Genomic DNA, 13891 nt, shown 5'->3' with positions numbered 1-13891 from the left:
GACCATGTAGAAAGTGTGGTTTTACTACCTGACCATGTAGAAAGTGTGGTTTTACTACCTGACCACAAGACCCTGACCAAGTAGAAAGTGTGGTTTTACTACCTGACCATGTAGAAAGTGTGGTTTTACTACCTGACCACAAGACATTGACCATGTAGAAAGTGTGGTTTTACTACCTGACCACAAGACATTGACCATGTAGAAAGTGTGGTTTTACTACCTGACCACAAGACATTGACCATGTAGAAAGTGTGGTTTTACTACCTGACCACAAGACATTGACCATGTAGAAAGTGTGGTTTTACTACCTGACCACAAGACCGTGACCATGTAGAAAGTGTGGTTTTACTACCTGACCATGTAGAAAGTGTGGTTTTACTACCTGACCACAAGACCTTGACCATGTAGAAAGTGTGGTTTTACTACCTGACCACAAGACCCTGACCATGTAGAAAGTGTGGTTTTACTACCTGACCATGTAGAAAGTGTGGTTTTACTACCTGACCATGTAGAAAGTGTGGTTTTACTACCTGACCACAAGACCTTGACCATGTAGAAAGTATGGTTTTACTACCTAACCATGATTGACCAAACAAGATGCTATAAACACTGATCACAAGATGTAGTGAGACTGTGAAAGAACTGCTAAAAGCTGCATTGATGTCTCATCTATTACAGGGTACCAATGGTTGTTCTTGAAAAGTGTGAGCAAGTTTTGCAAAAGCTGGTGAGTTTTTTCCAATCCTTATGGCATTTTATGGTTGCAAAAAAAAATTGATGTGCTGTTAGATTATCAGTTGTCTTGATAATGTCCCTAAGGATAATATTTCATGTAAGCAAGATATAACTGTAACACATATGGTTACCAGCCAAGGGAGGATAAGAATAAAGTTTTAATTCATTTGGTTGCGGCCCCTGTGGGACCGTAGCCCTGTTGATGTAGTTGTTTTGCATGCTCTTCTGTGACCGATTTTACCTGTGCCCATGTCATGTGACATGGGATTATGGGTAGTTCGTGCCTAGCCATGTCAGTCATATCCAAGGCTGCTATCTGCGGACACGGAGGGTGACGATACCTAGAGGTAGACATAACAATGTATCTTTTGGTTTTGTTTCATTATTCATCTCTAATCGTCGTTTACTACTATTGTTCTACATCGCCATCATGGCTTGATGTACTGTTGAATAAAGTCAATTAGTGGACAACAGCGTTGCTTCAATTTGTCCTAAATCTCAGGGTCAGCCCATCTTAAACACAACACCTCAGTGGGTAAAAGCATCCCCACTGAGCTTCCCCCACATATATTATGTTGGCTAACAAAACTTTTCCTAGCAATTTTTTTTACAAAACTGAATTCTGTGCTCAATAGGTATACAACTATCACTTGACAACAAAAGAGACAATTACATTATTATATCAGTTCATTTCTATCCTGGTAACAGTGCACAACATGTAGGGGCTGGTGTCAGACACCTGGTGTCATATAATCTTAGTTTCTTGTGAGAGAACTTGTTGGTCCTACAGGGGTGGTGTCAGACACCTGGTGTCATATAATCTTAGTTTCTTGTGAGAGAACTTGTTGGTCCTACAGGGGTGGTGTCAGACACCTGGTGTCATATAATCTTAGTTTCTTGTGAGAGAACTTGTTGGTCCTACAGGGGTGGTGTCAGACACCTGGTGTCATATAATCTTAGTTTCTTGTGAGAGAACTTGTTGGTCCTACAGGGGTGGTGTCAGACACCTGGTGTCATATAATCTTAGTTTCTTGTGAGAGAACTTGTTGGTCCTACAGGGGTGGTGTCAGACACACACACACAGTTTCATGAAATTTGATCTCACGACAAATGATCCCAGACAAAATGTCTCAGACAAAATATTTGACGGACAGATGATCTCAGGACAGTTAATGTTCATGCTCTATGACTTTTTTCTCATATTACCCTTAAGCTGATTTACCTTTATTTACCTTCGTGCTGATTTGCCCTTATGCTGATCAACTTTTTCAGACAACCAGTTCCAGTGTGTCCAGTGCCCATGGTCACATGTGTCAACCTCTCTTGGATGCAGTTGCCCATTTCTCCACAGCCTCATACCTCAATCATTCCCTTCACCGCACCTTTGGTCCAGCTCTGGAGGCTTACATGGGGCCAGCCATTAAGTAAGTGTTGATCTCTCTAGTTAGACTTACATGGGGCCAGCCATTAAGTGTTGATCTCTCTAGTTAGACTTACATGGGGCCAGCCATTAAGTGTTGATCTCTCTAGTTAGACTTACATGGGGCCAGCCATTAAGTGTTGATCTCTCTAGTTAGACTTACATGGGGCCAGCCATTAAGTGTTGATCTCTCTAGTTAGACTTACATGGGGCCAGCCATTAAGTGTTGATCTCTCTAGTTAGACTTACATGGGGCCAGCCATTAAGTGTTGATCTCTCTAGTTAGACTTACATGGGGCCAGCCATTAAGTGTTGATCTCTCTAGTTAGACTTACATGGGGCCAGCCATTAAGTGTTGATCTCTCTAGTTAGACTTACATGGGGCCAGCCATTAAGTGTTGATCTCTCTAGTTAGACTTACATGGGGCCAGCCATTAAGTAAGTGTTGATCTCTCTAGTTAGACTTACATGGGGCCAGCCATTAAGTGTTGATCTCTCTAGTTAGACTTACATGGGGCCAGCCATTAAGTGTTGATCTCTCTAGTTAGACTTACATGGGGCCAACCATTAAGTGTTGATCTCTCTAGTTAGACTTACATGGGGCCAGCCATTAAGTGTTGATCTCTCTAGTTAGACTTACATGGGGCCAGCCATTAAGTAAGTGTTGATCTCTCTAGTTAGACTTACATGGGGCCAGCCATTAAGTGTTGATCTCTCTAGTTAGACTTACATGGGGCCAGCCATTAAGTGTTGATCTCTCTAGTTAGACTTACATGGGGCCAGCCATTAAGTGTTGATCTCTCTAGTTAGACTTACATGGGGCCAGCCATTAAGTGTTGATCTCTCTAGTTAGACTTACATGGGGCCAGCCATTAAGTGTTGATCTCTCTAGTTAGACTTACATGGGGCCAGCCATTAAGTGTTGATCTCTCTAGTTAGACTTACATGGGGCCAGCCATTAAGTGTTGATCTCTCTAGTTAGACTTACATGGGGCCAGCCATTAAGTGTTGATCTCTCTAGTTAGACTTACATGGGGCCAGCCATTAAGTAAGTGTTGATCTCTCTAGTTAGACTTACATGGGGCCAGCCATTAAGTAAGTGTTGATCTCTCTAGTTAGACGTACATGGGGCCAGCCATTAAGTGTTGATCTCTCTAGTTAGACTTACATGGGGCCAGCCATTAAGTAAGTGTTGATCTCTCTAGTTAGACTTACATGGGGCCAGCCATTAAGTGTTGATCTCTCTAGTTAGACTTACATGGGGCCAGCCATTAAGTAAGTGTTGATCTCTCTAGTTAGACGTACATGGGGCCAGCCATTAAGTGTTGATCTCTCTAGTTAGACTTACATGGGGCCAGCCATTAAGTAAGTGTTGATCTCTCTAGTTAGACTTACATGGGGCCAGCCATTAAGTGTTGATCTCTCTAGTTAGGTCTACATGTCTTTATTTCAGAGCTCCAAGCCCACCCCTTACCAAAAAGAGGGTTAGAGAAGATGAGATTCCAGATATTCTTCAAGGTGAGATAGCCAGGCTAGAGCGAAGGTTCTGTGTCTCTCTAGACAGCAGATACCACCCTGGCTCTGAGTGCCACCACCTGGTCTGTAAACTGGGTAAGTTTCTTCTGTACTTTGTCATAACAAATGCTCTACACACCGTCTTTTCACTCAGAACTAAATCAATTGAACCCTAGGGTTTTGGTGAGTCGCGCTCAGGGTTTTGCATAGGTCAAGACTTATATCATTCATAAATGGATTTTGTCAGTGTGGACAGTTGAAAATTGAAAGCTGGAGTGTGTCTGTCTCATAAAGTAATGAAGGGGTGTTGGCCTAAAGGCAGACTGGACATAAGGCCAACAAACATACAAATCCTAATATGGTCACATGACCACTCACATACTGCAATGAAGGTGCAAGATAAGGTCAGCAATCATATCCAATGGACTGGATAGTACAGGAGTGTCTTAAGCACAAAAGATCATGGTTGCTAAACCGAAAAGTCTCGAGTTCGAAACCTCGGGCAGATGAGGCTCGTTAGCTGGGGACAGCCACTCTTCTTGGAGAGACAACTCCAAAATTAAAACAACTGCTGCCTTGTAGTTTGTTCTTGGTTGGACAAAGGCTATGGAAGCAAATCCAAAAAGAAAAGCAGGCTGAAATCGGAGTCAATGGCCGCAATGGCGCATAACCAGTTGACACGTAACACTTAATTGTGTTGGAGGCGTGGTCGAGTCGGCAAAAATCTCATGGTTGATACGTTCGAACAGTCTCGAGTTCAAACCCACTGTCTAGATTCTAGATACATCTTCAGTCTTACTTACACAGTTGTCTAGATTCTAGATACATCTTCATCTTACTTACACAGTTGTCTAGATTCTAGATACATCTTCAGTCTTACTTACACAGTTGTCTAGATTCTAGATACATCTCCATCTTACTTACACAATTGTCTAGATTCTAGATACATCTCCATCTTACTTACACAGTTGTCTAGATTCTAGATACATCTTCAGTCTTACTTACACAATTGTCTAGATTTTAGATACATCTTCAGTCTTACTTACACAGTTGTCTAGATTCTAGATACATCTTCAGTCTTACTTACACAATTGTCTAGATTCTAGATACATCTTCAGTCTTACTTACACAGTTGTCTAGATTCTAGATACATCTTCAGTCTTACTTACACAGTTGTCTAGATTCTAGATACATCTTCAGTCTTACTTACACAGTTGTCTAGATTCTAGATACATCTTCAATCTTACTTACACAGTTGTCTAGATTCTAGATACATCTTCAGTCTTACTTACACAGTTGTCTAGATTCTAGATACATCTCCATCTTACTTACACAGTTGTCTAGATTCTAGATACATCTCCATCTTACTTACACAGTTGTCTAGATTCTAGATACATCTTCAGTCTTACTTACACAGTTGTCTAGATTCTAGATACATCTTCATCTTACTTACACAGTTGTCTAGATTCTAGATACATCTCCATCTTACTTACACAGTTGTCTAGATTCTAGATACATCTCCATCTTACTTACACAGTTGTCTAGATTCTAGATACATCTTCAATCTTACTTACACAGTTGTCTAGATTCTAGATACATCTTCAATCTTACTTACACAGTTGTCTAGATTCTAGATACACCTCCAGTCTTACTTACACAATTGTCTAGATTCTAGATACATCTTCAATCTTACTTACACAGTTGTCTAGCAGGGGAAAGTTTGCCAAGTTCTCCTTATTTGTTTATTGTTTTCAAACTACTAGACTGAAGATGTATCTAGAATCTGAGACATTTCTGTAGCCATGGAACTGAAGCAACAATGAGACGAGCTTTCCACTGAGAGTCCTATCCAGTATGGTTGAGACAGCCTTTGACCTTGAGTGTTGAGATAACAGATGTTAGAGATTAAAACCTCAATGAAATCTTTGAAATCCAGCAGAGCCAAGTACAAGAGTAACTCTTGAGACCAATATCCTCACTGGTGTCAACAAATGGTGACAAAACTGGCTGGAGATGTTCAAACCATTTCTTACAACTTATCCAAGTCAGCAATCCTTTTTCAAGATGCTCAAACCATTTCTTACAACTTATCCAAGTCAGCAATCCTTTTTCAAGATGCTCAAACCATTTCTTACAACTTATCCAAGTCAACAATCCTTTTTCAAGATGTTCAAACCATTTCTTACAACTTATCCAAGTCAGCAATCCTTTTTCAAGATGCTCAAACCATTTCTTACAACTTATCCAAGTTAACAATCCTTTTTCAAGATGCTCAAACCATTTCTTACAACTTATCCAAGTCAACAATCCTTTTTCAAGATGCTCAAACCATTTCTTACAACTTATCCAAGTCAGCAATCCTTTTTCAAGATGCTCAAACCATTTCTTACAACTTCTCCAAGTCAGCAATCCTTTTTCAAGATGCTCAAACCATTTCTTACAACTTATCCAAGTCAGCAATCCTTTTTCAAGATGCTCGACATAGAAACAAAGAAAAGGATCAGACTTTGTTGCGACAATGCCATAAGAGAGGCACTTGCCTAGATGAAGCCGCACATTTCTCAACTGGTCTCTGCAAGGCGCAGCAGGAAGTCACACTGATTTGCATTCTGTTTTATGTTGTTGTGATAATCATGTTTCAATTATTTTGTTCTTTGAACACAGTGATATTGATGCACAATTCATTTTGCCCACCAGTAATATTAATACTTATGTTAAATAACATTGGAAAAAAAATAGCATTATACCCGAAGTTTCACTTTCATTAGACAAATATTGATTGGCTGTACAAGAACTCAGTGATCAATCTTCTGAAAACCCCACTTTATTCATTGTAATTTGTTCTCAAAACTTTGCAGATACATCCTTTAATTGAAATTTATTTTTAAAAACCAACCACATGACCTAGTTTAGCTGTGAGACCCCCTGACCCTTCTAATGCCATGATGGCCCATTAAAGTTTGAGACCCCCTGACCCATCTAATGCCATGATGGCCCATTAAAGTTTGAGACCCCCTGACCCTTCTAATGCCATGATGGCCCGTTAAAGTTTGAGACCCCCTGACCCTTCTAATGCCATGATGGCCCATTAAAGTTTGAGACCCCCTGACCCATCTAATGCCATGATGGCCCATTAAAGTTTGAGACCCCTGCTCCCAGTAGACTCCGCTGCCAATCTTAATTAAGAGATGACTGCTTTGTTGATCACATCGTTAATCATGGCCAGTATGGATTCTTGGCGCATTCGTGCACTTGTAATGAAGAATAATGCATACTTAATTGAAAATTAATTGTTGTTTTTCTCTCTTAGAGCATCAGGGGGCAACACATTTCATGTTAGGCTTGACATAAAAATATCTCTGCCACTCTCCTAGTTGTTAAAGAAAAGCACCGAGAGTGTGGTTAAACGAATCCCTTTGTATCAGCTGAGAGTGTGGTTAAACGAATCCCTTTGTATCAGCTGAGAGTGTGGTTAAACGAATCCCTTTGTATCAGCTGAGAGTGTGGTTAAACGAATCCCTTTGTATCAGCTGAGAGTGTGGTTAAACGAATCCCTTAATATCAGCTGAGAGTGTGGTTAAACGAATCCCTTTGTATCAGCTGAGAGTGTGGTTAAACGAATCCCTTTGTATCAGCTGAGAGTGTGGTTAAACCAATCCATTTGGATCAGCTGAGAGTGTGGTTAAACGAATCCCTGATAAGCTGAGAGTGTGGTTAAACGAATCCCTTTGTATCAGCTGAGAGTGTGGTTAAACGAATCCCTGATAAGCTGAGAGTGTGGTTAAACGAATCCCTTAGTATCAGCTGAGAGTGTGGTTAAACGAATCCCTGATAAGCTGAGAGTGTTTAAACTACTAATCCCCGTAAATAAGCTGAGATTTGACTAATCCCTTTGTATAATCTGAGTGAACTAAAGAAGCTATGATAGTGACCATGCCAGCAGGAAAGGTCACCTTGTCGCCTACCAGCTAGCCGGTGCCGCTAATCAAACCAGGGGAAAGAAGTTGCCGTCAAATACTTGTAGCGCAACAGAGCTCGTTTATTTCTAACATTAGTAGTTTTTTTTTTTAGTTTTCTTTTTTATAGATGCTCTCTTTGTATTCCCCTTACCTGCATGTTGGGTCCACCACCCCCGCTCCTTTTCTGGAATTTGCCTACCTTCCCTACACGCAGGCGCGTGCTAGCTCGCCGTCCTCTCAAGGTGAACACGCCAGCCTGCCGTGCGCGTCATACCCAGCTGAGAGCGAGCAGTGCCTGGTGCTGGGGAGTTCACTCCTTGTGTACTTTAACAATCTACTCATTACCACTAACTGTTAAATAGAAAAACATGTCTTGTTTACACATGCTATTAATGAAGAGATGTATTCTGACAATTTGGTTGGTCTGTCTTTAGCTAGAGATGTATTCTGACAATTTGGTTGGTCTGTCTATAGCTAGAGATGTATTCTGACAATTTGGTTGGTCTGTCTATAGCTAGAGATGTATTCTGACAATTTGGTTGGTCTGTCTATAGCTAGAGATGTATTCTGACAATTTGGTTGGTCTGTCTATAGCTAGAGATGTATTCTGACAAATTGGTTGGTCTGTCTATAGCTAGAGATGTATTCTGACAATTTGGTTGGTCTGTCTTTAGCTAGAGATGTATTCTGACAATTTGGTTGGTCTGTCTATAGCTAGAGATGTATTCTGACAATTTGGTTGGTCTGTCTTTAGCTAGAGATGTATTCTGACAATTTGGTTGGTCTGTCTATAGCTAGAGATGTATTCTGACAATTTGGTTGGTCTGTCTTTAGCTAGAGATGTATTCTGACAATTTGGTTGGTCTGTCTATAGCTAGAGATGTATTCTGACAATTTGGTTGGTCTGTCTATAGCTAGAGATGTATTCTGACAATTTGGTTGGTCTGTCTTTAGCTAGAGATGTATTCTGACAATTTGGTTGGTCTGTCTATAGCTAGAGATGTATTCTGACAATTTGGTTGGTCTGTCTATAGCTAGAGATGTATTCTGACAATTTGGTTGGTCTGTCTTTAGCTAGAGATGTATTCATACATGGTTATAGTACGTGTATTGTTGCTGGTTGGTTACGTGTATTGTTGCTGGTTGGTTACGTGTATTGTTGCTGGTTGGTTATAGTACGTGTATTGTTGCTGGCTGGTGACGTGTATTGTTGCTGGCTGGTTACGTGTATTGTTGCTGGCTGGTTACGTGTATTGTTGCTGGCTGGTTACGTGTATTGTTGCTGGCTGGTTACGTGTATTGTTGCTGGCTGGTTACGTGTATTGTTGCTGGCTGGTTACGTGTATTGTTGCTGGCTGGTTACGTGTATTGTTGCTGGTTGGTTATAGTACGTGTATTGTTGCTGGCTGGTTATAGTACGTGTATTGTTGCTGGCTGGTTACGTGTATTGTTGCTGGCTGGTTACGTGTATTGTTGCTGGCTGGTTACGTGTATTGTTGCTGGTTGGTTACGTGTATTGTTGCTGGCTGGTTACGTGTATTGTTGCTGGCTGGTTATAGTACTTGTATTGTTGCTGGCTGGTTACGTGTATTGTTGCTGGCTGGTTACGTGTATTGTTGCTGGCTGGTTATAGTACTTGTATTGTTGCTGGCTGGTTACGTGTATTGTTGCTGGCTGGTTACGTGTATTGTTGCTGGCTGGTGACGTGTATTGTTGCTGGCTGGTTACGTGTATTGTTGCTGGCTGGTTACGTGTATTGTTGCTGGCTGGTTACGTGTATTGTTGCTGGCTGGTTATAGTACTTGTATTGTTGCTGGCTGGTTACGTGTATTGTTGCTGGCTGGTTACGTGTATTGTTGCTGGCTGGTTACGTGTATTGTTGCTGGCTGGTTACGTGTATTGTTGCTGGCTGGTTATAGTACGTGTATTGTTGCTGGCTGGTTACGTGTATTGTTGCTGGCTGGTTACGTGTATTGTTGCTGGCTGGTTACGTGTATTGTTGCTGGCTGGTTACGTGTATTGTTGCTGGCTGGTTACGTGTATTGTTGCTGGCTGGTTATAGTACTTGTATTGTTGCTGGCTGGTTACGTGTATTGTTGCTGGCTGGTTACGTGTATTGTTGCTGGCTGGTTACGTGTATTGTTACTGGCTGGTGACGTGTATTGTTGCTGGCTGGTTACGTGTATTGTTGCTGGCTGGTTATAGTACGTGTATTGTTGCTGGCTGGTTACGTGTATTGTTGCTGGCTGGTTACGTGTATTGTTGCTGGTTGGTTATAGTACGTGTATTGTTGCTGGTTGGTTACGTGTATTGTTGCTGGCTGGTTATAGTACGTGTATTGTTGCTGGCTGGTTACGTGTATTGTTGCTGGCTGGTTACGTGTATTGTTGCTGGCTGGTTATAGTACGTGTATTGTTGCTGGTTGTTTACGTGTATTGTTGCTGGTTGGTTACGTGTATTGTTGCTGGCTGGTTACGTGTATTGTTGCTGGCTGGTTACGTGTATTGTTGCTGGCTGGTTACGTGTATTGTTGCTGGCTGGTTACGTGTATTGTTGCTGGCTGGTTACGTGTATTGTTGCTGGCTGGTTACGTGTATTGTTGCTGGCTGGTTACGTGTATTGTTGCTGGCTGGTTATAGTACGTGTATTATTGCTGGCTGGTTACGTGTATTGTTGCTGGTTGGTTACGTGTATTGTTGCTGGTTGGTTACGTGTATTGTTGCTGGTTGGTTATAGTACGTGTATGGTTGCTGGCTGGTTATAGTACGTGTATTGTTGCTGGTTGGTTACGTGTATTGTTGCTGGTTGGTTATAGTACGTGTATTGTTGCTGGCTGGTTACGTGTATTGTTGCTGGCTGGTTATAGTACGTGTATTGTTGCTGGCTGGTTATAGTACGTGTATTGTTGCTGGTTGGTTACGTGTATTGTTGCTGGCTGGTTACGTGTATTGTTGCTGGCTGGTTATAGTACGTGTATTATTGCTGGCTGGTTACGTGTATTGTTGCTGGTTGGTTACGTGTATTGTTGCTGGCTGGTTACGTGTATTGTTGCTGGCTGGTTATAGTACGTGTTTTGTTGCTGGCTGGTTACGTGTATTGTTGCTGGCTGGTTACGTGTATTGTTGCTGGCTGGTTATAGTACGTGTATTGTTGCTGGCTGGTTACGTGTATTGTTGCTGGCTGGTTATAGTACGTGTATTGTTGCTGGCTGGTTACGTGTATTGTTGCTGGCTGGTTATAGTACGTGTATTGTTGCTGGCTGGTTACGTGTATTGTTGCTGGCTGGTTACGTGTATTGTTGCTGGCTGGTTATAGTACGTGTTTTGTTGCTGGCTGGTTACGTGTATTGTTGCTGGCTGGTTACGTGTATTGTTGCTGGTTGGTTATAGTACGTGTATTGTTGCTGGCTGGTTACGTGTATTGTTGCTGGCTGGTTATAGTACGTGTATTGTTGCTGGCTGGTTACGTGTATTGTTGCTGGCTGGTTATAGTACGTGTATTGTTGCTGGCTGGTGACGTGTATTGTTGCTGGCTGGTTATAGTACTTGTATTGTTGCTGGCTGGTTATAGTACTTGTATTGTTGCTGGCTGGTTACGTGTATTGTTGCTGGCTGGTTATAGTACGTGTATTGTTGCTGGCTGGTTATAGTACGTGTATTGTTGCTGGCTGGTTACGTGTATTGTTGCTGGCTGGTTACGTGTATTGTTGCTGGCTGGTTATAGTACGTGTATTGTTGCTGGCTGGTTATAGTACGTGTATTGTTGCTGGCTGGTGACGTGTATTGTTGCTGGTTGGTTATAGTACGTGTATTGTTGCTGGCTGGTTACGTGTATTGTTGCTGGCTGGTTATAGTACGTGTATTGTTGCTGGCTGGTTACGTGTATTGTTGCTGGCTGGTTACGTGTATTGTTGCTGGCTGGTTATAGTACGTGTATTGTTGCTGGCTGGTTATAGTACGTGTATTGTTGCTGGCTGGTGACGTGTATTGTTGCTGGTTGGTTATAGTACGTGTATTGTTGCTGGCTGGTTACGTGTATTGTTGCTGGCTGGTTACGTGTATTGTTGCTGGTTGTTTACGTGTATTGTTGCTGGTTGGTTACGTGTATTGTTGCTGGCTGGTTACGTGTATTGTTGCTGGCTGGTTACGTGTATTGTTACTGGCTGGTTACGTGTATTGTTGCTGGCTGGTTACGTGTATTGTTGCTGGCTGGTTATAGTACTTGTATTGTTGCTGGCTGGTTATAGTACGTGTATTGTTGCTGGCTGGTTATAGTACGTGTATTGTTGCTGGCTGGTTACGTGTATTGTTGCTGGCTGGTTACGTGTATTGTTGCTGGTTGGTTACGTGTATTGTTGCTGGCTGGTTACGTGTATTGTTGCTGGCTGGTTACGTGTATTGTTGCGTGCTGGTTACGTGTATTGTTGCTGGCTGGTTACGTGTATTGTTGCTGGTTGGTTACGTGTATTGTTGCTGGCTGGTTACGTGTATTGTTGCTGGCTGGTTACGTGTATTGTTGCTGGTTGGTTATAGTACGTGTATTGTTGCTGGTTGGTTACGTGTATTGTTGCTGGCTGGTTACGTGTATTGTTGCTGGCTGGTTACGTGTATTGTTGCTGGTTGGTTATAGTACGTGTATTGTTGCTGGCTGGTTACGTGTATTGTTGCTGGCTGGTTACGTGTATTGTTGCTGGCTGGTTACGTGTATTGTTGCTGGCTGGTTACGTGTATTGTTGCTGGCTGGTTACGTGTATTGTTGCTGGCTGGTTACGTGTATTGTTGCTGGCTGGTTACGTGTATTGTTGCTGGCTGGTTATAGTACGTGTATTGTTGCTGGCTGGTTACGTGTATTGTTGCTGGCTGGTTACGTGTATTGTTGCTGGCTGGTTATAGTACGTGTATTGTTGCTGGCTGGTTACGTGTATTGTTGCTGGCTGGTTATAGTACGTGTATTGTTGCTGGCTGGTTACGTGTATTGTTGCTGGCTGGTTATAGTACGTGTATTGTTGCTGGCTGGTTATAGTACGTGTATTGTTGCTGGCTGGTTACGTGTATTGTTGCTGGCTGGTTATAGTACTTGTATTGTTGCTGGCTGGTTACGTGTATTGTTGCTGGCTGGTTATAGTACGTGTATTGTTGCTGACTGGTTACGTGTATTGTTGCTGGCTGGTTATAGTACGTGTATTGTTGCTGGCTGGTTACGTGTATTGTTGCTGGTTGGTTACGTGTATTGTTGCTGGCTGGTTATAGTACGTGTATTGTTGCTGGCTGGTTACGTGTATTGTTGCTGGCTGGTTACGTGTATTGTTGCTGGCTGGTTACGTGTATTGTTGCTGGCTGGTTACGTGTATTGTTGCTGGCTGGTTACGTGTATTGTTGCTGGCTGGTTACGTGTATTGTTGCTGGCTGGTTATAGTACTTGTATTGTTGCTGGCTGGTTATAGTACTTGTATTGTTGCTGGCTGGTTACGTGTATTGTTGCTGGTTGGTTACGTGTATTGTTGCTGGCTGGTTATAGTACGTGTATTGTTGCTGGCTGGTTACGTGTATTGTTGCTGGCTGGTTACGTGTATTGTTGCTGGCTGGTTATAGTACTTGTATTGTTGCTGGCTGGTTATAGTACTTGTATTGTTGCTGGCTGGTTACGTGTATTGTTGCTGGTTGGTAACGTGTATTGTTGCTGGCTGGTTATAGTACGTGTATTGTTGCTGGCTGGTTACGTGTATTGTTGCTGGCTGGTTACGTGTATTGTTGCTGGCTGGTTACGTGTATTGTTGCTGGCTGGTTACGTGTATTGTTGCTGGCTGGTTACGTGTATTGTTGCTGGCTGGTTACGTGTATTGTTGCTGGCTGGTTATAGTACTTGTATTGTTGCTGGCTGGTTACGTGTATTGTTGCTGGCTGGTTACGTGTATTGTTGCTGGCTGGTTACGTGTATTGTTGCTGGCTGGTTACGTGTATTGTTGCTGGCTGGTTACGTGTATTGTTGCTGGCTGGTTATAGTACGTGTTTTGTTGCTGGTTGGTTACGTGTATTGTTGCTGGCTGGTTACGTGTATTGTTGCTGGCTGGTTACGTGTATTGTTGCTGGCTGGTTACGTGTATTGTTGCTGGCTGGTTATAGTACGTGTTTTGTTGCTGGTTGGTTACGTGTATTGTTGCTGGCTGGTTACGTGTATTGTTGCTGGTTGGTTATAGTACTTGTATTGTTGCTGGCTGGTTATAGTACGTGTATTGTTGCTGGCTGGTTACGTGTATTGTTGC

The 13891-nt window shown here is 42.3% G+C and overlaps 1 protein-coding gene across 5 annotated transcripts in view; it reads left to right on the top strand.

Moving 5' to 3' along the window:
- Positions 1 to 13891, top strand: part of LOC131951596 (mediator of RNA polymerase II transcription subunit 15) — an 88254-nt gene that overhangs the window by 29130 nt on the left and 45233 nt on the right. For all 5 annotated transcript variants that reach the window (XR_009388426.1, XR_009388425.1, XR_009388427.1 and 2 more), the window contains exons 13-15: positions 679 to 727; positions 2008 to 2159; positions 3609 to 3766. Coding sequence is in view for 2 of the 5 variants with exons in the window: in XM_059313919.1 (XP_059169902.1) it covers positions 679 to 727; positions 2008 to 2159; positions 3609 to 3766 (359 nt within the window). In the remaining 3 variants the exon portion in view is untranslated. The remainder of the gene's footprint in view (positions 1 to 678; positions 728 to 2007; positions 2160 to 3608; positions 3767 to 13891) is intronic.

The sequence above is a fragment of the Physella acuta genome, unplaced genomic scaffold (assembly GCF_028476545.2).
Source record: "Physella acuta isolate Inbredline_101_S28 unplaced genomic scaffold, ASM2847654v3 ptg000814l, whole genome shotgun sequence".
Taxonomy (NCBI): Eukaryota; Metazoa; Mollusca; class Gastropoda; family Physidae; genus Physella; species Physella acuta.
The sequence above is the reverse complement of the archived record's forward strand: the minus strand, read 5'-3'. Positions and strand labels throughout refer to the sequence as shown.